Source organism: Oculina patagonica, chromosome 4 (genome assembly GCF_052425735.1).
Source record: "Oculina patagonica isolate OP01 chromosome 4, crgOcupat, whole genome shotgun sequence".
In the NCBI taxonomy this organism is placed as follows: domain Eukaryota; kingdom Metazoa; phylum Cnidaria; class Anthozoa; order Scleractinia; family Oculinidae; genus Oculina; species Oculina patagonica.
Window position 1 is genome coordinate 4545615 of NC_135761.1, and position 22824 is coordinate 4568438.

A 22824-nucleotide genomic window follows, 5' to 3' on the forward strand; every position below is an offset into this window, starting at 1 on the left:
AAGAAGGGATTGAAGAAAAGAATGGAAACACCTACAAACAGTTGACCCCCTCGCAAGAGCACTCTGGGTTGTCAGGAGACTGTTTGGTGTCCGTCCACCAATTTTTAACTTCAAATTCAAATTTTAAAATCACATTTAATCTCCAATATTTCTTAATTGTCTAAATTTTACTAATCCTTTGAGAAAAACTATCGCCTCCCACACATCCCCCAAAATCGTCCAAAAATTAACAAAATACTGCAAAACAAATATATATGGGATAAGTAAAGCTTTTTTGGATTCCTTGAAACGCGGCTGAAATGGTTTCAGTGTTTTCCAGCCCTTATACTATGGTTCAGTACTTCTATTCTTCACCAGTTGATATTACAGTAATGGTATGAAACAAATACCTAATCATTGGTCAATAAGTTGTGATCATTTTCTTGACAATAGCAGTTACCTGATTAGGAGTTGTATACTGTTCCATTAAAGTGTAAGGGCTGGAAAATACTGAATGCGTCAGCCACCTAAAGCGTTGGAAAAATTGGTCTTCAGGTAAAAAACCCGCCTTTATGAAGTATTGCGAAAAGGCTGCACTTTGTTAAGTGTTACAAATTTATATTTTCTAGACGTCTAGTTCAATCGTTTATTTGTATTGTGCGAAATATATTTTTATAAATTGAGACCATTATGTCATTGAGAAATAATGCAAACTTAAAAACATTCCAGATTTTCATTATTAAATAGAAACACGAAAAATTCAAATTTGGGAAAACAAGCCTTTCAAAATGACGTTGCCATGATGATTTCAAGTTACTGGCACAATAACTAATCCTACCAAATTATTGCGAGATAAATTTTAGATAAACGCGCAAAGTGTGGCAGCGTTTGGTTGAATCTTGAAAAAGTTATAAGCGTCCAAAGTCAGCGCGGGCCTCAAAAGCCCCCCCCCCCCCCCCGGCCTAAATAGGTTTAAGTGACTGTTTTTCCAGTGATTTTTACTGTACTGTACCCTGCCTTTCAAGTCAAAACAGATAGCTAATTATTAAGCGCCCGATTTTAAGCTTCTCAAGCTTCTTATTGCCCTTAGAATGCGCCGCAATCATGACAAAGAGAGATTGGTAACCCGCATTGGTAGTCACTATGAACAGAACAAACCATGTAAGTGCAATTGCAATACATTTATTCAATGTTGAGGAATAAATTAAAAGCAAAAATAAGCATAAACAGCCAGCATAAACCTTAACGAGGGTAATTTTTATAATCAAGCAATATAGCGGTTTAATAAAGAGAACACCAAAAGCGATGTCAACTGATTTCAACTTTTCGAGTTTTCATCCAACATTGCGCCGATAAACGAAAGAAATGCGTCATCTATTCAAAGTCATTTGCATAGTACTTTATTATGCATGCAGGTCATAAGTCCCGTGGAAATGGCTAATTATCCCCATGGCTCTCTCCTATTGGTGTAGCGGTGCTATATTAACCATTCCTTCAACGTGCACCACAGTTCTTGGTCTTTCGACGGTAAAACACCACGTCTATAGTTCAAATGTCGAGCCCCGCCCTCCCTCCCTTAGCGATCTGTGTTCGGTGCTTCAACTTCCAGCGGAGCGTTTATTTTGTCTTCGGGCGTATTTTCCTTGTTTTTGTATCAGTTTCGCGTTTGCTGTTGACCGCTTTGTTTCCCTGGACGCCCGAAGAAAAAAATCTCCTGCTCCGCCGGTGACACTCTGTGTCGCCTATGGCTTCACCGGAGTGTCGCTCTCCATATCTTAGCTATATAACAATGACAGCAGAAATAATATAGTACTGTTTTCGTTAATCAAACATTTCTCATAAAGATGCTGAATGTCATACTAAAAGTATGTTTAGTTGACTATGATTCTGATTAAATCGTATTTACACTGGGTACATTTGATGGTCATTTGATTTTTTTAAGCCGGAAAACTACTTCAAGAATGTAATTACTTTTTAAATTAACCTGTTATCTACAAAAACAGACGTTGTTCTATCAGTAACGTGACGTGACTACTAGAATTCTTTTTAAACTCGTTGTGTATTGAACAATTTTCAAATGGAAACATAAAACTGAATATGTTCGTTCAGAAATCCACTGGTCTTATTTTCATCTCGGTCCTCTTCAGGGAGTAGTAATTTCCCTTCCAGCGATACCAGATCAAACCATCATCGTAGGGGCAGGGATTGCTGTGACGATAGATTCCATTCAGGTTGGACTGGAGACATGCTTTGTACCACCAGGCTCCGTGACGATCACTGGCACAGTTCCAGTGGTAGTTATCGTTGTCCTGATCCCGCGTGCTAAATGGTTGATCACGGTGAGGAGAGAGAGAGTCACCAGCAGTTCCTGAGACATTAAATCAAGAAATGACCAACCGTGTTTTATTAGCCTGTGTATCAGATGCATAGCTAAAAGTAATAGTGACAGAACACACCTTTTATTTACATATTTTTATGACTTATATCTTATACATTTAAGCTGCACGAAAAAAGGCTGTTTTCAGCGTTTCAAGCAATGTTGGAAATGATTTTTCATTGGGTTCCAAGCCACCTCAAACCAATTATAACCTAAGAAGGTTCTGTTCCCTATGAATGGATTTTTTTGGAAGTTGTTTTCCGCGACCGTATATATTCCACTTTTATAAGTGCCCTGCTTTCACTGTGCTGAAATGAAGAAATAAATCATACCTGAATAATAGCCGAGGATCAGCTTGTACTTTTCATTCTTACTCATAACACCAAACATGTCGTACTCGGCATAAGCAGTATTCCCTTGGAAGTCTTCCAAATCCACGCGAAGCCTCATGTTATCAGCTGAAGTCAGGCGGTGGATCTTGTCATTACCGAGCCAAAACTCGCCACTTAGATTGCCGAAGCCATTTTTGTAGTCGCTCCAATATAGAAAGAAATCTACCGAACCATCCTGCCTCTTTTGAAAAACTGTCCACCCCCCACCGGCTGTTGTTTGGTCACAAAACACATCAAAGGCAGACAAATTGTCAGGTTTGATTGTGTACACACCGTCTCTCCTTTCACCAGATTTGTAGATGTCAGCACAGTTCTTCAAAGCTGTAGGAGAAAATAAACGATCCAGAAAAGCATGCTGGAAATTAAAAAATGGCGCGTCATTTAGTGGTATACAGTCAACTCTTTCTTAGACGGACACCTCTGTAAGACGGACACCTTGTGTTGGTCCCGTCCCTGCAGTTTTTCAGTCATTTTGCCGTAATTTTACTCCCTATAAGACGGCCATCTCTCCAAGTTGTACAGTTGGAGCCGGTCTCGACGGTGTCCGTCTAAGAGAGAGTTGACTGTGTACCAAACCAGTGAACAGTGTTTTTCACGCGCTCTAATCGGTTGCAAAAAAACTGAATACAGAAATCCACTGGTCTTCGGTTAGCAGAAAACAAAATCGTATCTTAGAAGACCAGCCGGAAGTTTCCCCGTTCTAAGCTTGACTTTTCATCGCCGAATTTGTTCTTTTGTTTGCATTCACATCGCATTGAAGACTGCCGTTGCTTCATTCATCGATATCTACACTGAATAACAAGGGATAAACCAGACAAACCATTTTCACTGAAAATTAAAAAATGCCCCTTCCCCTTGCGTCGGACTGAAAATCTTTTAATAAATGGGGCTGCTGTTACCTCTTTGAGTTATTAAGTATACGTAATAACACCAGAAGTACATAATCTACTTACTTCTGATAACACTCATTTTCGGAGACCAAGGGGCAGTTAGTGGGGGCGAATCTTCGCCGATTTTTTTTTGTTTTGTTTGCATTTACATCGCATTATTTTATGGCTTTCATTGCTGCATTCATCGATATCTTAAATACAAAGGGATATATCAGGCACACAGTTTATTCGTCGGATATTTAAAAGGCTGCAGCTAATAAAAGAAGTATCATTCTGCCCAAACACGATAGTGCAACATTGCCGGATCGTGTTGACAGGCTTTTAGAGGGAGCTGGCCGAAAACACGCAACATTTCACTGAAATGCGCAAGTTCATAACATGTTACACACGTTATCCCACCCTGTTGCAATATGTTGCAACATGTCGGATGGCGCTTTGAACTAGCAAATCGAAAAAGTACGCATGCCCCAGCACAACAATGTTGCACGAACCTTTTTTAATTTGGTATTCATCGAACACCAGTTAACAGTTGCTTTCAAACACTGAATAAAAGTCAATTTACCTGAACACGAACTTCCGTTGCCGTTAAATCCTTCCTTACACGAACAATTGTACCCACCAACGGTATTTGTGCAGTTCGCGTTCACATCGCATTTATGGCTGCCATTGCTGCATTCATCGATATCAGTGCAATAACAATGGATACACAAGACAAATTGTTTTAAATTTGGGATTCAGCGAACTTCAGTTGTCACGGTTGCTTTTATACACTGAAGGAAAGTCAATTTACCTGAACACGAACTTCCATTTCCAATATATCCTTCCTTGCACGTACAATTATGTCCACCAACAGTGTTGGTGCAGTTTGCGTTCACGTCACAGTCGTGGTTGCCGGTAATGCATTCATCGATGTCTGGATAACAAAGGATTATAAAACACGTTTTTAATCTTTGAAATTCACATGACCTAATACTCCAAAAGAAATCCAGGAGTCTGGTTGAAAAAGAAAACAATTAACAACAATAATATTAACAAAACAGCATCAATAAGCAACTGCAACGCACAACCTGCATTAAAACTAATTGTGACTAACCTGCTAAGTTCATGTCACAATAAACCAAAACTGCCGTTCCAGTCCCAGTGGGATCCAGCCAGTACTTGCTGCTAATGGTGTCTTTTCCTTCGCTTGCCTTTATTTCCTGACACGACCAAGCTGGTAGCTCCGGAATGGAACCTAGAGGAGCTTTCATCAGTGAAAGAGAGAGATACATTTAACAATTAGACTACGAGCGCGAGTTTTCTTGTGGCTCAAGCTCTCTTTGACCCCTAAACGATATCAGTCAAAAACAGAAAAACTAAAAGAACTACATGTATAGTGACCATCGCTCATAGAAAACGAGGGCGAGTTGTCTAATTGTTTTAGTAGAAACTATAAAAGTCAAATATCAAGAAAAATTGAAACGGATTCCATCAGGAAAATCGAGAAATATAAATTTTAGTTGGACAAAAATCGAGCACCAGAATAATTTAAATCCTGTTGTGTACTTTTCTGCGCTTTTAAAAAGCTAAAGATGTAAGTAATTATCCGTGATAACACCAACAACAATTTCTTATCAGAGCCTGCGAAAATGAATTTCAAAGTTTACAAGAACTACGTAAACATTTTCTCTCACGTGCAGCTATTTTGTAAAATCGTTTTTAAGCGATTCAGCGGAATTCAGTGCCGGAACTTCGAAATTTGTTTTCGATGTTTGGTGTTTATTTAGAAATGATTTTTTTTGATAAGATGCTTGAAACCGTAACACAGAAGTTTTTAATAAGATGTAAATAATTTTGGTACTTAATTTTGTCCAATTAATACTCGAAGTCCTGGCGGATTCTTTTATTAAAAAGCAACGCGCCAAAGGTTCTCCGATTCTGATTGGTTTAAATTGATCACGTGACGCGATAGTGTTCATCCGCCGGAGGGCACTATCAGCCCTTATAGCTCACCACTAAATTTTCTCCGATTCTGATTGGTTTAAATTGATCACGTGACGCGATAGTGTTCGTCCGCCGGAGGGCACTATCAGCCCATGGGAGTGCCCGCCGAAGAAAGATGCTCGGATCGATAGTGCCCGCCCGTTACTTTTTTTAGTAAACAAGCGTGCCTGCAGACAAAAAAACCCAACCAAATTCACTGCATTTAGTGGGTTTCTCGTCTGGTTTTGTTTCGTTTGTTAAATTTCGGCTTTCAATTGAGTTTTTTATCCTGAAAAGTAAAAATAATTCACGATGCTCGTTTTTGTATGTGCGCGCGGAAGAAAATTTAGTGGTGAACAATAAAGACAATAGAGTGTTTCTGTCTCGGAACTATCGGTCTGATAGTTGCCCCTTGGAAATTTGATCTTCTTAAAAATAGCATATTAGCCCTCGAAGCCTCGCTTCGAGGGCTAATATTTGTTAATTAGAACATCAACTTTCTGCGAGGCAACTATCAGCCGATAGTTCCTCAACAGAAACACTCTATTGTTTAAATAGAAAACAATGGAGAACCTGTCAGATTAGCGGATTTCTGACGTTCTACCGACGAAAATTATACCGCGCTTGAGTAGCCAATCATATTGCGACTTTGCCTAATAGTCGGTCACTGGGTTAAGCTAAATTTAACAATTAGACTGCGAACTCGAGTTTTCTATGAGCTACGTGTCCGGAATGGTGCAGCCGAGATGACTATCGGTTATAAGAAGCGATGGTGAGTAGGCTAATTGTTTTAGTAGAAATTATAAAGGAGTATCAGTCAAAAACCTATAAGGTTAGGTATTTGGAATCCAGAAATCAAGAATAATCCCTGCGGTATTGATTTCTATCCATGGCCGATAAGAGTAGAAATCGCCAAATTTTTCGACATAAATAGAGTGACTTCTTCTCATTTGGCTGGGCACTAAGTATTTACAATGCATTACACACCTCTGTCGCTCAAGCGTCGTTTGTAAAACCATGCAGGGGCTGAGCGCAAATTCTCTGGTCTTGCCTCTTTAGTTCTGTTATTCAGTTCGCATGACTTTTCCCCGGCGGCGTAATTGTAACTCTGACAGGTGATTTCTCTTTCACAGCTGATATCACACTCGTGAAGGGCTGTTACGGAAATTTTTTTAAAGACGAATCCCTGTAGAGCCATCCCACTTACGCTCCTTTCTTCTCTGCATTGATTACCAGCAGATACGCAGTCCATGAACTGGAAGCCGAAGAGGAAGAAACAAGGAACCGTCCACAGCATTTTCCCGATCTTTTGTAACTGCACGGAGAGGATAACGCAAATATAATAACTACTAAAACACCAGGTCTCGTCCGATCGAAGAAAAGGCTGCTATTTCAATTCTCAAGAACCTTTAGAAAAATTATCCCGGCCAGATAAACGCTGCTTTTAGCTGACTGAAGTTTAGATTGATTTTTGATGTTATCTGTAATTGTTTACACGGCGTACGTTAGCTTCAAATATCCAATTCTCGAAATCGCGATAAAGAATCGAAAACAAGAAACAATTAACGTTTCACGGCGCCGAAAGATAAGTTAAATACACATTTTTGCGTTATTGTGAAGTAATTTCATTAACGTAGTGTTTGTGTCTCGGTCTCTTTATTATCATTATGCAAAAGTACGGTTTGAAATATTTTTGCAATTTATTAAAAATCAGATATACAGAATTTTTCTTCGTGTATATTTTATTTGCAGTACACTGACCATAGTTGAAAGAAATTGCATTGTGATTCGTCCCGTTAAAATTCAGGTTTTACCAGCCTGCGAATACAGCCGCCTCTCATTCGCACGTCGTAGCGGGAGCGAATGAGAGGCGGCTGTATTCGCAGGCTAAGGTTTTACTAGTCCAGTCCCTGAACTCTCTCTTTCGCGCGCCTTTTATAGGGGCTGAACCCAGGCGCGCGATGAGAGAGTCCAGGATAACTTGCATACGCATGCGCTAGTTTTTCCCCCAAAATTGGGGGAAAAACCATATTTGGCAGCCCTTTTGAAAACGCGCGCGCACAGATGACGAGTTCAACTACGCGACCGTGTACTAAAGCAGGATCACCGGAATAACTTTTAAAAGCCTAGCTTGGCAGTCAGTGTCTGCTGAAAGCTAACGGCCAAAACAAAAATCGCTATCCGTCAACTATTCCTAGTATTTTGTAGCTGTTTATTGAATTGATTTTGGATGCAATTGAGCACAGTTTTTTTCTTGCATTTATTCGCGCGCTCGGTCGCGTAGTTGAATTCGTCATTTGAGCGAGCCAGTTTTAAACTAGCGCGTGCGTCCCAAGCAAGTGACGCCACACTCCTCGCATCTGATTGGTTCGTTCTGAGCATGCGCATGCAAGTTATCCTGGACTCTCTCTTCGCGCGCCCTATAAAGGGCGCGTGGAAGAGAGAGTTCAGGGACGGGACTAAGGTTTTACTAAATTCGAAATTTTCTGTTTACATGTATCTTTGCCATGGGAATATGGATAACCATAAAAAAATATGTTAGATCAGACTTCAATCTAACCCCAATACCTAGTGTGACTTTCACATCGATTCGAGCCAGGGAAGATTGCTAAACGGCCAATTGAAAATGTTAGGTATGGTCCGGAAAAAAACTGGTTCGTGAAACTTTCTTGGAATGCATGCAGCTGCCAGAAGCGGTGAGAGGCGGCTGTGTTCGCAGACTATATATAAGCAATCCAAATAAATTTAGTAAACCGAAAAACGATAAACAATATCCAGTCTTTCTCTGTCGCAGTGTTGTCAAGCGAAAGAAGCGACGTGTTCGACAAGAAAACTAATTGAATTGAGCGGGAAACATAGCGAGCAAAATAACTCAGTCTTCCTCTGTACATGTGGAAAATTAGAGAAATAACGAGATAAAAAAGTCCATTCCCTACTAAAAACTAAAAGAAATGAGCGCAAAACAATCCAGCAAAAATAATCCAGTCTTTCTTGGTCGTGATCTTATCAGGCAAAATAATTACTGGAGAAAAACTGATTGAAGAATCAGCCAAAAATTGGAAGACAAACCGTACGAGACGCGGCTGCTACGCGTGGTAATTTTTCCCCCGCGCTTCTTGTCCCAGATATTTTAAGTCGCGAGGCTCGCAGGAGAACTTATTGCCCAATTTGCGGGTCAAGCATCCACACTCTTCCAGAGCAAAACGATGTAGTCCTAAGGCTAATCCCCTTTCACTTTCGCAATGTTTTCAAGCGAAATATTAAGTTTCAAAGGCTATTCGCAAAGGAAAACTAATGAAAATAATTGCTTTTCTTTCTCTTGACGTTTTAAACGAATCAATTAACTTAAATGTTAGATCGAGGAGGAAAAAAAACCAATCGAGTGGAGGATGAAGATCAGAAAAAATATTTTCTACCGATTAAGTCCTATTTAACGACTTTTCAGAGGGACATTGACGCGCTTAACAAATGATCGCAGCCGACTGAGTCAGACTGCATTGAAAGACCGGCTTTAATTCAGAAAATTTATTTTCAAAACTCAAAGTAGTCGAAAATAGATATCGGTAGAATAACTTTTTTCTTACTCAAGTGCATCTGAGAAAGAAAAATAAACGAAGTTAGAGGAAAAAACCCATCAAACTCCAATTGAGCCTCATTAAAAACGAAAAGTTTCACTTGACCATCAAAATTTGATGGTCGAATTGGGAGGAAATAAATAGATACAAAATAGTCAAAATATTTTTTCTCTCAAGCTGAGTAAAACCATTAATTAATTCTTATCAGTTTGATTATGTTGCAGTGTTTCGTCAGTTAAAATACGAAGTCTCGTAGCTTAGTGTGTTAGCGATTGATCGAATTAATTGCGGGTGATCTTCATTTTTTTCGAAATGTTTTGGTGTTTACTTTTTTCTTAAAATTGGCGGAATACATACGCTGTGAATATATTGACTTACACGGCCGCGTTAAAGTAAGTCTCTCGTTTATTTTCTTAACTTATTGAATTTTTGTTTTACATTAATGCAGATTCCTGATAAATAGCTCAAAGGAAGTAAGTAATTATCTCACCTTCTTTAGCTGGAAAAACTTGAACTTCGTTCTTCGTCGCGGCTTTCTTTTGGCATATGTCACCTGAAGCAAGAATTGTGTTATGTAAGATATATTCACTCTTTCATTCATCGTCACAAAATAGACAGGGAGTTAAAGGAAAGGGTTGATATTTCGTTAACCAGGTTCAATCCTCAGTGATATGAAATATTCAATAGGTGTCGAGACAATTTTAGTTATAAACGGAGGTATAAACGAAGACGCGTTAAATCCTGACTGAAATATTTTGACCGCATCTCGCCGAATGCTTCTCTAGGAAGTGTTTGAAGAAATGTATTGACGACATGTAAACCTGAAAAATGCACCACTACATCATTTTTATTGCATTTTCTTTTATCCCTTGAAAGAACTATTTTCACCCCTTCTAGAGCAAGCGACAAACAAATCGATTTTTTAAGCAATTCAGTCTTTCTCTATCGTATTGTTTTCAAGCAAAAACAATCTGTTGGAAAAACTGTTTGTGGAGGAAAACTAAGGGAAATAACTAAGTTGAAAAGTTTATTCTGGGTGAGAAAAATAAAACTGAGAATGAACGAAACGCATATCGATCAAAAGTAATTTGTTGCGATGTATTCAAGCAATAAATCGTCTTTCTCCGTAGCGCGAGTTTTCCAAGCAAAACAAGTACGAGAAAAGTCTGCTCGAAACGAACGTTCGCATTTGGGTAACCTTGCCGTTATGTTATTTTGTCGTTACCTTGCTAGTGTGGACCAACTAAACAAAAGAAAACAACCAAATAAAATGACGGAAAATTATCTTCATTCATGTGTTACTCTATCCCTGATGACAAATCGTATCGTTTAACATCCAGTTTTTTCCAATTAGAGAAAACGTAGAAACTGTCATATCTTTTTGACTTTCTTTTGTTTTTGATGTAAACAACCTGACGATCCAGCCTGTTGACCGTTTATTTATGTCCCCAAATACTGAAATATTCAGCAAAATAGGATATATTCAAAACGGACACCTTTATTTACAAACAAGCGGGCATTAGGCAACTGGAAGTACTGTTTAACAAATCGATTCAAACTTCATTCATTTCTCACACGGCCAACAGTTTTTGTGTCTATTTTATTCTTCCACCTGTATTCACAGAAGACATACCTCGTATTTTCGAAATTAATTAGTTTTCACAATTCCTATATAGAAAGTCAACCGTTTCTTTTTTACTAGTTGAATTTATTAAGATTAAATGCAAATCCGTGCTAAAAGTTTAAAAGAAGTAAACAAAAATTATCTCAAAAGAACTATCTTACCATCTTCTTTAAAGGGAAAACTTGGCCCACGTTCTTCGTGACCTCCATTTGACGTAAATCACCTGAAAAATAAATGATCTTGTATAAAATATTCACTCTTTCACTGACGTACTATAGCCATGGTTACAGAACAATGAAAATTCGCGGGATCGTGACCCAGTTGGCAGCTAGTAATAATTGAATATGAAGATGGATTTTGCAATAACGTACGCTAATGGAAATTTTAGAGAAGGAATCATAAAATAATAATAATCATGATAGCTAGAGAAATAGCTAGATAGATTTCGTTTTTCCTTTTTGCTTACGAGGATAAGGTTCAACCAGTGCTCCTGGTTCAACGCAGTACTTCTGGACATTATTTTAATAAACAAGGATAATAAAACAGTTAACAATTACTTGACACTTCTTTTTATCCAAATCACTTTTTACCAACCGCTCAAATGTTGCACGCGAGTACTACTCATGACAGGTGTTTAAAAAAATATCATTGCGTCGAGTTGACTTAAGACATCATCCTTTTGGTTATGATTCCTTATTTTCTTTTGTTTGTCGTATTAAATATATCCACCGACCTTAGTTGTTTTGAAGATTTAAAACTGTTATTAAAAATAAGTTTGTAGCTGAACCAGTTATATATGACCGCTGATCTGGAACCAATAGATACATACATAAACTCCAACATGTATTTTTCCCCCTTTTTGGAGCAAGCGGAAAAATGTTTTAGCCTTCCTCTGTAGTAATTTCTTTGAAACAAAAACACCGAATCCGTTAGAAAAACTGCTTGTGGAGGAAAAGGAATAAAGGAATTTATAACAATAAACGAAATAAACTGACTCTTTTTTTTCCCTCGGAAAATTTTTAGCCGATACGAAATGAATAAAAAATTAAGATTGAAAATATTTTTTTTATCAAGCAGCCATCTCAAATAACTTAAAAATTATAAAACGATTCTGCCTGTCTCAACAGACAGCCAACATATTTGTTGAAGGCGTCTTCTGCTTGATGGTTCCCGGCTCTGGAAAATTTTCTTGGTTCTTTATTTAGCTTGCTGAATTTGTTCCAGTTTCAATGCCGACAAATGTTTCCGAGGACAACTTAAAGAAAAGAGCGCCGAAACAAATTGAGCAAAAATTATCGCTTTTCTATGTTGCGACGTTTCATAAGCGCAGCAAAACAAATTGAAAAGAGAACTGACTCTGATGGCACTTTTCATGCAGGCGTATTTCAGAACGACATGAAAACAGCACATGTTTTTTAATTTATCCAAGCAAGACTTCCACATTTTCATGCAGGCGTATTTCATAACGACATGAAGACAGCACATGTTTTTTATCCAACCAAGACTTCCACATTTTGGGCAACCATGCATGGAGATAGCACATCATACATGGTAGCCTTGACTATTTAGCAAGCATTTGAAAGTCAGTCGAAATTATAAGAGAGTTATAAATGTCTGTTTAGGAGGAAAACAGAAAAAAGTGTGTGAAAAATAGATCGACTTCAAATAATCGCCTCTCTCGGCTACTACATTTTCTTAGAGAAAGGTCTGAGTTGATTTTAGCTGAAATTAGTTCCTTGCTAGACCCTTCGTTCGAGTGTGTTTTCGTACGTCGGTGTCTAGCACGTAAAAAGTGTTCAGATCATTGCAAGCATCTTGCAGTTTGTTACTCAATTAGATTCGTCGATCTAAAATATATGAGCAGTGATATTCACAATAGAGGAAAGACCTTGAAACACTTTTTTATGTTGGTTACAAACCGGCGACCCGCTCAATGCTTTGACTGAAGAATAAGTTGATAAATCCCTGTAAATGTCGCGCGCGTGTAACTTTTTTGGCAAAAGGGCTTTTGCGTGCACGCACCTTACATTAAAATAAGGGAGAGGAGAATAACTGATACACAAGAATTTTATTCGAGTGTGACTCGCATTTCAGATAAACGTTGAAATAGCACAAGCTTTCGAGGCTTTACTATTTGCAAACATTTGAGAGTTTGTCCAACGAAGGCGAGATCTTTAACCCTTATGTTTGTCATCGTACTCATGTGCAACTTTTAATTCTTAAATTTTACCCCTGATCATATGTTTTCATAACTTGAAAGTCGACGATATTTAAATAAACTTTGTCGCATTTTTCGTTTCTTATTTCATTATGTGCACGTTCAAACGAGTTTAATGGTAAGCTCTTGGGTGTTACGTGAAAAAAGAAATTACTTACTTATCTACTTACTAAACACTCACCTTTCTGTGGTCTGGCTTTCCTTTGCTTTTCTTTTATAGTGTATAAGTACCTGAAAGATGGTCTTTATTTCAGATGGTATGGCAGTCTTATCTTGTATTAAGTTATTCGCCAGCTGCTGTATATCATATATATCATAAAAATGTTGTTAAATTGGAAGCCAGTTTTAATAACAGTTTTAATAACAACGGTTAGCTGTCTGATGCGATTGTCTAATTAGTTAGCAGAGGTAAAGAACGCACTTTCGGCACTGTTTTAAATAAATTTGAATAAGTGAGTAGCTTTCTTATGGTAAACTGTGCGCCGCGGGATGTCAACTTTCTAGACTGTTAATTTGTCGTCCTGTTTTTATTTCTGTCTGTCAGACGAGAAAAATAAACTCCTCTTCTTTGAAATTCTAGGCTTGTTCCAAAAGTATCAATCTCACTTCTAAGCTGTATCACAGAGGGCATAGACTGCATTGAGGGAACTATTTATCGTGTATTGAATTGCGGTATCTTACCATGCTCTGAGCATGTTTCGTTTCGTTTTAATGACACCTGAATAGAAGTACTGTGCGGGATATAAAAATGAACAAGAACATCGAGAAGCTTGAGAAGCTTAAAATCGGGCGCTTTGCCTTGAAAGGCAGGGTTCAGTACAGCAGAAACCACGAAGCAGTTACTTAAGTAGCACTCAGTCCGACTGTGTTTGTGTAAGTCACAGGGCTTGCATGAGCTGTATTAGTGTGCATAATATAATATCTAGAACGTTGTCGAGATTGCATTATTACTTAATGACATGATGGTTTCAATTTATAAATGTATCTCACACAATACAAATAAACGATTGAAGTAGACGACTAGACAATGTAAAGTTTTAAGACTTAGCAAAGTGCAGTGTATTGGTAATACTGTAAGGTGCGGTTTCACCTGAAGGTCGTGTGCTTTTCGGTATTTTCCAGGCATTGCACTTTGATGGGACAGTACTACAACTGTTTACCGGGGAACTACTATTGTCAAGAAAATGATCACAACTTGTTGATGAATGATTGAACATTTGTTTCATACCATTACTGTAATAGCAATTGATGAAGGCTTTTAGTCCTGAACCAAAGTATAAGGACTGGGAAATACTGAAACCCATTATCAGCCACCTTAAACGGAAATATCTTGTTGGTGTTTCAAGGAATCCAAGGAAACTTCACTCATCCCATGTATCTATGTATTGTGGTATTTTGTAATTTTTTGAGTGATTTTTGGGGATGTTTGGCAGGTGATAGTTTTTTTAAAAGAATTAGTAAAATTTAGACAACTAAGAAATATTGAAAAAATTTAATGTGAATTTAACATTGGAATTTGAAGTTAGAAATTGGCAGACGGACACCAAACAGTCCCGTGACATCCTGGAGTGTTTTTGCATGGGGGTCAACTGTGTGATGATGTTTCCATTTTTTCTTCAAACCCCACTGATAAAGAACTGTTGTTGGTGTTATGTTGGTGTTATCACATGTCAAGCCTTTAACAAGGTATGAAAGAACACAAGGATTTAAATTATTCTGGTGCTCAATTGTTGCGTAACTAAAATTAATGTTACTCAAATTCCTGATGGATTCTGTCTTAAACTGTTACGAGCTTAGTATTTCCAAATTATTGCATGTCAATGTAAGGCAAGACAAGACATGCCATGGTGCTTATGTAATTCTCTTAAAAACACATAAGATATTGACTATAATTTTGTCTGTGCTATGGCAATTCACAGTGGGGTGGTGTTGATGTGTCTTTAACTTGTAGACTGGACTGGACTAGTAAAACGCGGACTAGTAAAACGCGGACTTGTAAAACGCCTCTAGACACTTCGAATTCCTTGGCCACAATCATCTTACGGCTCTCTTCAATACATAATGTCTCAAAAAACAGTAACCTCAGAAAGAAGTCAGAAGCAAATAAGGTCGAAAGACCGAATTTGAACATATAACGGCAAATGTTCTAATGTCACGAACGTAGGAGTCGTGTAGGCCCGTCACCTTTATTTACCACATATTGCCCCCAAATTAAAACAGTACCCTCAGAAAGAAGTCAGAAGCAAATAAGGTCGAAAGACCGAATTTAAACATTTAACGGCAAATATTCTAATGTCACGAACGTAGGAGTCGTGTAGGCCCGTCACCTTTATTTACGATTGACTGTTGATTTCTGGACGGGCCCCGTTTTACCTCGTGCGAGCAATACAAACGACTGCACTCAACAGACGTCAAGTGGTGGAAAGAAAGAAACATATGCACACAACTCATAGCATCAATCCCGTTGTTTTAGTAGGGGTTTGCAGAACGAACATGTGCTATACTGCAAAAACATCTCCACGCTAAAACAGACCATAGAGTGCTCAAAAAAGCTAGAAATATGCCGTCGAAGAAACACACAAGAGCTTCAAACACAAATTATTTCGCTCGCTAAACCGTTTAGTTTTATCCGATTTACAAGCGCTTGTTTTACAAGTCCGCGTTCTACAAGTCCGTGCTTAACAAGCCCTCGTTTTACAAGTCCGCGTTTTACAAGTCCGCGTTTTACTAGTCCTCGTTTTACAAGTCCGCGTTTTACTAGTCCACGTTTTACTAGTCCGCCTTTTACAAGTCCGCGTTTTACCTGAGTCCGCGTTTTACTAGTCCGCGTTTTACAAGTCCGCGTTTTACTAGTCCGCGTTATACTAGTCCGCGTTTTACAAGTCCGCGTTTTACTAGTCCGCGTTTTACTAGTCCAGTCCAGTCCTCGAAATACAGTATGCCAAAACTCCCCGTCCTCTAAAGATAAGTCCTTGACGGTTCTTGTCGTTTTTCGGTGCCTATTCATCTTCGGCATCTTTCTCATCCACCTCTCGTTCTGTCCTGTGTCTGTCATCACACGAAAGAAAAGCTGATTCTCAAAAAATCTGCCACAAAAGGAAATTGACAAAAACAATATGAAAACCATATATCGAAAGTTTCTTATTCTAAAATTTTATCATACGTCCTAATTCAGAGCTACAAAGAAGTTCCTCCTTTTGAGTTATTGATACTGTTCTTACAGTACCTCTTTCCACTAGCGAAATTTTACAAAATTCCTCCGCGGCGAAAAGGTAGCGCGAATCCAGAACAGACTCCAATCGAGAGTGGGTTAATTCTAGACTACTATTAATTAACTATTACAACATTCATTTTTAAAATAGTTTCCCAAGCCGACTAAGCTAACTAAACGTCGAGTGTATCTTTCAGTAAACAAAACATGCCGTTATGACGCCGGAAATCCAGCTCACGCATACTATACCCCGTGACTCACGCAAACCTCCGACTTACGTGCTACTACAGTCATTCCTTTCTAAACATTTTTTTTTTTTTGACCACCACCGTACCTTTCTACCCAAAAAACTCATGAAACCGCCCGGTTTTAACCTGTTTTAACCTTTCAAAAATTAGAGCGTTCGAAACTAAATAAGATCCGTAATCACAAACAACATACAGCCGTTTACCAGCACTCTTTAAAACTCCTGAAACCCTTCAAAATCAGGCAAAATAAATCTTTGAAATAACCTTTATCAATGTTTCTTATTTTTTATTCAGTTCTATAAAATGCCTTTCATACACTACTGTCAAACAAAAATTTCAATTTCCTCAAAGTTTCAAGACAAATTTCGTGCACAATGTAATTTGATTAAGCCAATATTATCACGTCTAAAAATACTTCAAGCAATTCAGTGAAAACCCGTTTTTTTTTTTTCGTATCAACGAAAACCACTTTCGAATAATCAATACATGAAAATAACAATAAGATCAAAAGGAAGAAAGGAACCTTTCTAATTATTTGAAGACTTTCAAAGCCGTGATATTATGCATCCAATCCGCGATAAAATTTAATTACAACAAAATCCAAGTTCTCATTTTGAATTCCATTTTTTTCAGTTGATACCTTTATCCAACTTGTGAAAAATTCCATTCAAGTTCCTATTAATACTGTACATACCCAATGTTTTGCTCAGGTCTTCAGAAGCGTCTTACTAACCAAATCTAAAATAATTCCAAAACATGCTGTACAAACATTCTACTCTTTGTGACAAACGACTTGACGACCAATTGTTCAGAAATGAAAATCGACAAAGTTCTTGCTAAATAAAAAAAAAGTTTTACGGCGGAGTCAGGCTCAAAAAATATACCGCAAGATCACACCCCCATTCATAGTCAGAAACCAGCAAACCATCTAGTTTGCTAAAAAAAAAAAAACACTGCGTGACATCAATGACGTTACCTTTTTCATTTACAAAAATAACTTTAACTTGTCAAAGTAAGTGCAATTGTACAGTATGGGGCCCAGTTCTCGGCCACTTTGTGTTTAACGCGTTTTTTCACACTCCAGTTGAATCAAAAGAAAAAGGTATTTCCTTCAAACGATAGACTGATTCGTGTGCTTTAAGTATCTTGAGTTTGATCGTTCAATTCGATATAGAAAGCTCACACGTCGAGTTTACGCGGAGGTAGGTGAATTTGCATTCCCGAAAAATTTGTTTGTTTACGGCTCCTTAAAATTCATGGATGTAGTTAAACTCGTATTTTATCCAAAAGCCCCCACCATACGAGCTAATTTTTGGCATGTGAAACGTAGAATAATTCAGCTTTCTGCTTTAGTTAACTTTTCGTTGAACCGTTGTATTTTTTGGTCTTAATTTACTTCGAAATTTTTTCTTGCGACGTTTGCGTATTTGCCAGTTCTCGGCCACCCTGCTCGCTATCACAGCTTAGCGCTTGGTTTTTAATATAATTTCATCTGCTGCTGCCAGAATGAAAGAAATAAATGTTTTAAGAATAAAGTTCAATCTTATCTCTAAGTTTTGAGCTGAGTCTTGTCTTGTCTATTATTTCTACAACACCTAAATCTTTCAAGACCTTTTCACTGCAATAAACCATCTAAATGCACGGGTCACACAATGCGGTTTTGCCAGAACCTGCACATAGGCAACTAGGCGCGTTAAAATCCTTCTTTTCTAAAGTAAAACAAAGCATCGTAAAAATAATTTGGGATCGATATAGTATAAATAGGTTTACAGAGTGATTTTATGACTGTGAAAATTAATTGAGCATTTTTTTACAGATAATTACGCACAAGCTTTTTAGTGGCCGAGAACTGGGCCCACAAATGGAGCTTTTATTTTTATTATTGCTCGGGCAAATTAATTTTTGACCGGTCGATAGCTTTACACCAAAAAGCTGAATAATGTAGCTAGCTCTGGGAGAAATTTCAAGTTCCTGCGGTTCTTCTGAGGTAAGAAATACAAGTTTACGTCAAAAGTGGCCGAGAACTGGGCCAAGGTGGCCGAGAACTGGGCCCACAAATGGAGCTTTTATTTTTATTATTGCTCGGGCAAATTAATTTTTGACCGGTCGATAGCTTTACACCAAAAAGCTGAATAATGTAGCTAGCTCTGGGAGAAATTTCAAGTTCCTGCGGTTCTTCTGAGGTAAGAAATACAAGTTTACGTCAAAAGTGGCCGAGAACTGGGCCAAGGTGGCCGAGAACTGGGCCCACAAATGGAGCTTTTATTTTTATTATTGCTCGGGCAAATTAATTTTTGACCGGTCGATAGCTTTACACCAAAAAGCTGAATAATGTAGCTAGCTCTGGGAGAAATTTCAAGTTCCTGCGGTTCTTCTGAGGTAAGAAATACAAGTTTACGTCAAAAGTGGCCGAGAACTGGGCTCCATACTGTACTTTGCACCGTAAGCTTTTTTCTCTGTCCTTCCGCCGAAGCAAAAAAACACAACCTGATTACACATTAACCCAAAAGTCGACCAAGTGTGCCTGCAACGATTTCCTGTCAAAACTAAAATGAAAACCATTGCGGTATGCGTCACCCGTAGCGGTTTTGTAGCAACCCCGAGCTATCCCCGTCTTTTTGGCCGCGCCAGGAGACTACGCTCTAGGACGACCAAAGGGTAAACCTTAAATCGGCCACGCCCGATTAATTAAGCTCATATAAGGGGCAGAGTTCCCATGCTGCAGTTTTTTAATTTTTATTGAAAGCGATAATTGATGGTTTTTCTTTGGGCGCTTTGTATATGTTCCGTTTTGCATATGGATTAATTTCAGTCAATGCCTTTGATGTTCTGGAAAGTTTGCTGGCAACATTCGATTTTCGCGTTCAGATTATCTTTTGACAATAAGAGCTAGACGAAAAGATAGAGTTCCAGAATTTCAATGTTTATTTTAATTTGGAATAATGTCCACTATCCGTCGATTACTTATTTATTTTGTAGGATCGGTTAATACATCCGGTGCCACAGTTCATAAATAAATAAGCACATTTATGTTGATTGAAATCTAATTTTGGTAGAGTAGTAATATAGACAAAAGACTAAAATAAATTTCGATTTCCATGCATACAAGGCATGTCTTTTAACTGCATGTTGTTCTCCGGCTTGTGCTCAACTCTTCCTGTAGAATGACATCCTTGTTAGGCCGGAATAGAGCGTTTTCACTCACGTGACCAGATTTCTCCATCGTCATGGCAACCGACTTATCCGCCATATTGGTGTTCCATCGAAGCAGAGTTTAAGTAGCGTAACTTAAAATTTATAAAACGATTCCGCCCGTCTCGACACTGACAGCCAACGTATTTTCGAAAACGGAAATTTCGCCGGAGATGGAATAGTAATCATTGTAATAAATATTTTGTTTTTTCTTGTTTGCCCACGAGGATAAGGTTCAACGCAGCACTTCTGGACATTATTTTAATAAACAAGGGTAATGAAGCAGTTAACAATTACTTGTTACACTTCTTTTTATCCAAATCACTTTTTACCAACCGCTCAAATGTTGCACGCGAGTACTACTCATGAAAGGTGTTTAAAAAATTATCATGGCGTCGAGTTGACTTAAGACATCATCCTTTTGGTTATGATTCCTTATTTTCTTTTGTTTGTCGTATTAAATATATCCACCGACCTTAGTTGTTTCCGGCGAAGATTTCAAATTGTTATTACAAGTAACTGTTTGCAGCTTTACCAGCTATTAATTACCACTGGTCTAGAACCAATAGATACATACCGGTACATTAACTCCAACAACCTAAAACGATGTTCAAACGCAATTTATTCGGTTTATCAGGGCTGTAACTAGCAAGAGGCAAGACGAGTCACTTGCCTCGTCTAGATTTTTTACCCAAAATTAAAAAAAATATATGATTTGTTGGGAAAATAATCCCCAGTTCAACAAGATTTATATTTCTCAAGAAATGTCTTATAAAAAGTTTGAAGAAAGAGTTTCAGAGCTTCTAGATTCAGTCAAAATTTTTTTGTGGGCTTCCCCCCTAAAACCCTTTAGCAAGATCTTGCCTAGTCTATGGCAAATGTCTGGTTACGGCCCTACATATAAGTAAATGTTTTTAGTTTTTACTTTTTGTCTGCAGATGATTGGTATAAGTTCATCCCATTTTGTACAAGATTTTACCGTAAGTTAGTAATAAGTACTCGTACTCGAGAAACTGATGTTGTTACAATTAACCCACGCGAGGAGGACAACTGAAAGAATCGAGTGGAAACTATGTCGATAAAAATAATGGATTTTTTTGTGGCAAAATAATAGGTTGATAAATCTGCTCGATCGAGGAGAAAATCTAAAAGTATAGATTAAAAAACAAATCGATGAAAACTAACTCAATCTTTTTTTTGTCGCGATGTTGCCAAGCGAAAACTATCGTTGAAAAGTCCATTCGAAGAAGATAACTGAAGCAAGTGAGTGAAAAGCAAATCCGTAAAAATAGTGTCGCATACCTCTTCGTGACGTTTTCGAACGTAGTTAAAATATCTGGCCGGTGAGGACAACTTAAAGAATAGAGCGCCGAAACAAATTGAGCAAAAGTTATCGCTTTTCTATGTTGCGACGTTTTATAAGCGCAGCAAAACAAATTGAAAAGAGAACTGATTCTGATGCCACTTTTCATGCAGGCGTACTTCAGAACGACATGAAGACAGCACATGTTTTTTATCCAACCAAGACTTCCACATTTTGGGCAACCATGCATGGAGATAGCACATCATACATGGTAGCCTTGACTATTTAGCAAGCATTTGAAAGTCAGTCAAACTCATAACAGAGTTATAAATGTCTGTTTAGGAGGAAAACAAAAAAAAGTGTGTGAAAAATAGATCGACTTAAAATGATCGCCTCTCTCGGCTACTACATTCGCTTTGACAAAGGTCTAAGTTGATTTTAGCTGAAATTGGTTCCTTGCTAGACCGCTTCGTTCGAGTGTGTTTGCGTACGTCGGTGTCTAGTTCAGATCATTGCAAGCATCTTGCAGTTTGTTACTTATTTAGATTTGTCGATCTAAAATATATGAGCAGTGATATTTACAATAGAGGAAAGTCCGTAAAACACCTTTTTTATGTTGGTTACAAACCAGCGGCCCGCTCAATGCTTTGACTGAAGAATAAGTTGATAAATCTGCTTGATCAAGCAGATATATAGATTGAAAAACAACTGATCGATCAAAACTATTTCTTTTTTGCCGCAATGTTGTCAGACGAAAATATTCCTCGAAAAGTCTACTTGAGGAGGAAACTGAAACCAGCACTGAGTAAGAAAAATGAAAAGCAAATCCATAAAAATACTGTCGCATTTCGCTAGCGACGTTTTCTAACGAAATAATCGCTTTATATACATGTGCGACGACGATGATTTTTGGCAAAAGGGCTTTTGCATGCACGCACCTTTCATTAACATAAGGGAGAGGAGAACAACTGTTACACAAGGATTTCATCCGAGTTTGACTCGCATTTCAGATAAACGTTGAAATAGCACAAGCTTTCGAGGCTTGACTTTTTGCAAACATTTGAGAGTTTGTCCAACGTAGGCGAGATCTATAACCCTTATGTTTGTCGTTCTCGTGTGCATCTTTTATCGTTAAATTTACCTCTGATAATTTGTTTGCAGAACTTGAAAGTCGCCGGACGATATTTAAATAAACTTTGTCGCATTTGCCGTCTCTTATTTCATCATGTGCACGTTCAAGCGAGTTTCTATTAAGTGCTACCCTTAAGCTCTTAGGTGTTACGTGAAAAAAAAAAAAAACTACTTACTTATTTACTTGCTTAACACTCACCTTTCCGTAGTCTGACTTTCCTTTGCTTTTCTTTTATCGCATATAATTCACAATTAAATAGTAGGCGGCTGTGTAATGAAACGCAAGAAACAAAACATATTCAACATGCATGAGTATATAAAGAAAGTTAATAAACTGCCATTGTTTGTAAAGTTGTAATTTTTGGTATTTTTCCTATGTATTTTCATTTGGATAATGGCAAAATGACTCACTTTAATATATCAATATCCTTCATTTATATAAGTACCTGAAAGATGGTCTTTATTTTAGATGGTATGGCAGTCTTATCTTGTATTGAGTTAGTCGCCAGCTGCTGTATATCATAAAAATGTTGTGAAGAGTCAGTTTAAATAACAACAGTTATCTGTCTGATGCGATTGTTTAACTAATTGGCAGAGGTAAAGCACTTTCGGCACTGTTTAAAATAAATTTGAATAAGTGTGTAGCTTTCTTATGGTAAACTGTGCGCCGCGGGATGTCAACTTTCTAGACTCTGTTAATTTTTCGTCCTGTTTTTATTTCT

At 37.9% G+C, this 22824-nt stretch overlaps 1 protein-coding gene across 1 annotated transcript; it reads right to left on the minus strand.

Moving 5' to 3' along the window:
* Positions 1 to 1107: 1107 nt before the first annotated feature.
* On the minus strand, positions 1108 to 22641 carry LOC144651233 (uncharacterized). Its single transcript, XM_078511161.1, has 10 exons — positions 22549 to 22641; positions 22302 to 22369; positions 13199 to 13248; positions 10961 to 11022; positions 9666 to 9728; positions 6588 to 6915; positions 4732 to 4881; positions 4429 to 4551; positions 2689 to 3069; positions 1108 to 2347 (listed from the first exon to the last, which is right to left on the minus strand). The coding sequence occupies exons 4-10, from the start codon at positions 11006 to 11008 to the stop codon at positions 2085 to 2087; spliced, it is 1356 nt and encodes a 451-aa protein (XP_078367287.1). The 5' UTR covers positions 11009 to 11022; positions 13199 to 13248; positions 22302 to 22369; positions 22549 to 22641; the 3' UTR covers positions 1108 to 2084.
* Between the last annotated feature and the right edge of the window lie 183 nt (positions 22642 to 22824).

Excerpts from the sequence above, each read along its gene's own strand:
- LOC144651233 (XM_078511161.1), bottom strand. The coding sequence starts at position 11,008 with ATGGAGGTCACGAAGAACGTGGGCCAAGTTTTCCCTTTAAAGAAGATG. Across the intron at positions 9,729-10,960 it reads TTTTCCCTTTAAAGAAGATG|GTGACATATGCCAAAAGAAA; the intron begins GTAAGATAGTTC and ends TTCTTGCTTCAG. Across the intron at positions 4,552-4,731 it reads TTGTGACATGAACTTAGCAG|ACATCGATGAATGCATTACC; the intron begins GTTAGTCACAAT and ends TTTGTTATCCAG.